This window comes from Marmota marmota, unplaced genomic scaffold, assembly GCF_001458135.2.
Source record: "Marmota marmota marmota unplaced genomic scaffold, marMar, whole genome shotgun sequence".
NCBI classification, from domain to species: domain Eukaryota; kingdom Metazoa; phylum Chordata; class Mammalia; order Rodentia; family Sciuridae; genus Marmota; species Marmota marmota.
This window is the reverse complement of record NW_025999968.1, coordinates 63661691-63664511: the sequence shown is the minus strand read 5'-3', so window position 1 is coordinate 63664511 and position 2821 is coordinate 63661691. Positions and strand designations below refer to the sequence as shown.

The 2821-nt window shown below is 65.7% G+C and overlaps 1 protein-coding gene across 2 annotated transcripts in view; it reads right to left on the bottom strand.

The window, feature by feature from the left end:
- Window positions 1–2821, bottom strand: part of Col6a2 (collagen type VI alpha 2 chain) — a 32646-nt gene that overhangs the window by 10787 nt on the left and 19038 nt on the right. For both annotated transcript variants that reach the window (XM_015478866.2, XM_015478867.2), the window contains exons 9-14: window positions 2192–2254; window positions 1982–2044; window positions 1489–1551; window positions 1120–1170; window positions 759–794; window positions 336–398 (exon numbers count right to left, since the gene is read on the bottom strand). In XM_015478866.2, the coding sequence (XP_015334352.1) occupies window positions 336–398; window positions 759–794; window positions 1120–1170; window positions 1489–1551; window positions 1982–2044; window positions 2192–2254 (339 nt within the window). The remainder of the gene's footprint in view (window positions 1–335; window positions 399–758; window positions 795–1119; window positions 1171–1488; window positions 1552–1981; window positions 2045–2191; window positions 2255–2821) is intronic.

Genomic DNA, 2821 nt, shown 5'->3' with positions numbered 1-2821 from the left:
TCACTCCCTGTTTGCTGTCCGCCATTTTCTGTGCTGGGACTTGTGTCCAATCCCTCTCTGCCCATCCACATTCCCTGCTGGGAGTCCGGCCAGCACTAAGAACATGAAGACACTGAGGACACTCTGCTAAGGAAGAGGCTCGGGTGACCATGGGCGCAAGGCTGGGGGCAGGGGGAGAGGAGAGGCCTCTGAGCCAGGTGGTCCTCTTCAAGGGTGGGATGGTGGGCTCTGGTGCCAGGTGAGCTGGGTCCTCCTGAGGGCTCTCAGAGGACACGGTCAGCCTCAATGCTCTGCCCACTCTGGCCGGCAGCCGGGGTGCAGGACGAGGTACTCACGGGCTCCCCCTTCTCTCCTTTCCTCCCAGGTCCTCCTTTTATGCCGAAGTCCCCTCGGCCTCCCTGTGACGGGGCACACATGCCCAGAGAGGTCAGTCTCCATGCTCCCTGACCCCAGACTTCAGGAGCATTGGGGCCCCGGACCTCGGATGTGCTCCTCCCGGCAAAAGCATGTCCACGGTTCAGGCCCGCTGGATGGCAGCTCTGGGTTTTCAGGCAAGCCCTGACTTTCGGTTGGGAAGGGGCAGACGTGGCAGCTACCACCACTCAAAGCTAAGCGGGCCCTGCATGGCCTGGCCTTGGGCAGGGGCATGACCACCGAGGCCTGAGGACCTGTGCAGTCCCCCAGCTGTGGTGGACGCAGACCACTGTGTTCCACCCAGGGAACGGAGAGAGGCCCAGATGGGCGGGGATGCCACGTACCTCTGGGCCACGGGGACCGGGCTCGCCTTTTTCTCCCTGTGAGGCAAACCCAGGTCAGAGGGTCACCCGGCTGGAACCCAAGGCCTGGCCCAGGATGCTCCCCCCAGGCGGGGCTCTCCCTGACAGGGGCTGCCTCAGACCCCACAAGGGGCTCACTGCCCTGGGGCAAAGGCCCACTCTGCTGAGCCACTTGGCTCCCAGTGCAGGGCCAGCCTGTGACGCTGACCCCGTCCTCTGACCCGCGCCACCTCCCCTGCCCTGCTCCTCCAGAGAGGCCACCTCTGGGGGACACTGGGAGCCTGCAGGGCCCTCTCAAGTAGCCCGGCCCCTCCTGCAGCCCCTGCCCCGCACCAGCACTCACGGGAGTTCCCCGGGGTCCCGGGTAGCTGAATCCAGGCCGGCCAGGGTCTCCCTGCAGGAAGAGGCTGATCGGTTGGAAGGAACAGAGGATGGACCCGGGGCCAGGCCCAGGGGCGTGGGATGTGGATGAGGGGCACTGCGGGGCTGGGCTCGCCCAACCCCTGCCAAGCACACACCCGCGGTGCGGCCCTTGGACCAGGCGGAGCCAGTGGCTGGCCACCCCCTGCAGGGGTCAAGGCTGATGCCACGGTGTCAGCCTCAGCCCCCCCCCCCGCCCGTCAGCCTCACTCAGGCCTGCCGAGCCCCCTCCAGCCTCTCCAGTTGGGCACCCACTCCAAGCCCCTGTCCACCCTGCTGGCGGGGGCCGCACCTTGGGGCCTGGCTGTCCTGAGTCTCCGCGGGGCCCAGCATCACCAGGGTCCCCCCGAGATCCCTGAGGGAGGGAAAAAATCGAGGGTTGGCATAGTCCTCTGTGACTGACACTGACCTGTACCCGGGGTCATCTGACCCTACAGTCCATCTGTGGCCACAGACCACACTGTCCCCAGCTCCCTGTGCTGCCCTCCAGCATCTGAAGGTCTCCTCTTCACGGGTGGTCCAGGCCCCAGGCTCACCATCCTGCCTGAGGGGAGGGTTGGGACCGTCCCTTCTGGACCGGAGGACGCCGAGGCTGGGGTGGTGAGAGGTACCCTAGGGGACAGCTCCTAGTCCCAGTGTCCAAGGCTGCCATGGGGACAGTGACTGGCAGGCAGCCTGTGCCGCCCCCAGGGGGACCCAAGCATTTTACAGCAGGGAGAGTGGACAGGAGGCTGGAGACAGAGCTGGCCACTGGAGCCTCGGGGTGCAGGTGTCCTGCCACTGACCTGCTTTCCAGGCTCCCCAAGGGCCCCCTGGGGGCCTCTGGGTCCAGGCCATCCTGGGTCTCCCTGCAAAGCAAGAGGGTGAGCTCGAGACCCTGATGTCCTCCTGCAGAGGTGGGGCCTGCTGGCCTGCAGGGCAGGCTAGACCACAGGCAGGACTTGGTGGCAGTTGGGACCAGGCACTTGGTCCCCCAGCCCCAGGACCCCACGTACCTTGGTTCCTTTGTTGCCGACCTCTCCGGCCAGGCCCCGGGGCCCTTCTGGGCCAGGGTCCCCCTGTGGGAACAGGGGCCAGTCAGGTCTTGGTGGGGGACTGAGGTTTGGGTCCCCCCGAGAGGCTGTGTGGTGGGGTCAGAGGAGGGGTCACTTATTCCCCTGGGAGGACAGTGTCCAGTAATGTCCAGGGTGATGTTGGAACAGGGGCATCCTTCATCCTGCAGCCCAGCAACCACCAGCCTCACAGTCGCACTGAAGCCACAGGTAATGTGAGTGGAGACCCCCCTGGCCTGGGAGGAAGCCCCTCTACCCACGTCTCAGAGGGAACAGGTAGTTGTGGATTTTGCCACCGGGCTACTTCAGTGCTGCCCTCGAGAGCTGTGACAGCTGCTGGGGCAGGTGTGTCCACAGTAGGGACACTGTGGACTGAGCAGTGCACAGCCTGAGCCGCGAGGCATGGCAGCAGGGGATGGGTGGTGCCTGCTGGGCCCCTGCTGAGTCTCCGTGGGGCAGAGTGTGAGGCCACCTGTCCCACTCCTGCTTTCCCAGGCCCTGCAGGGGTTAGCCCTGGATGGTGGGGCCTCAACAGCTCTCTTCTGGTGGGTGAGGATGGGTCAGTCCTTCCCC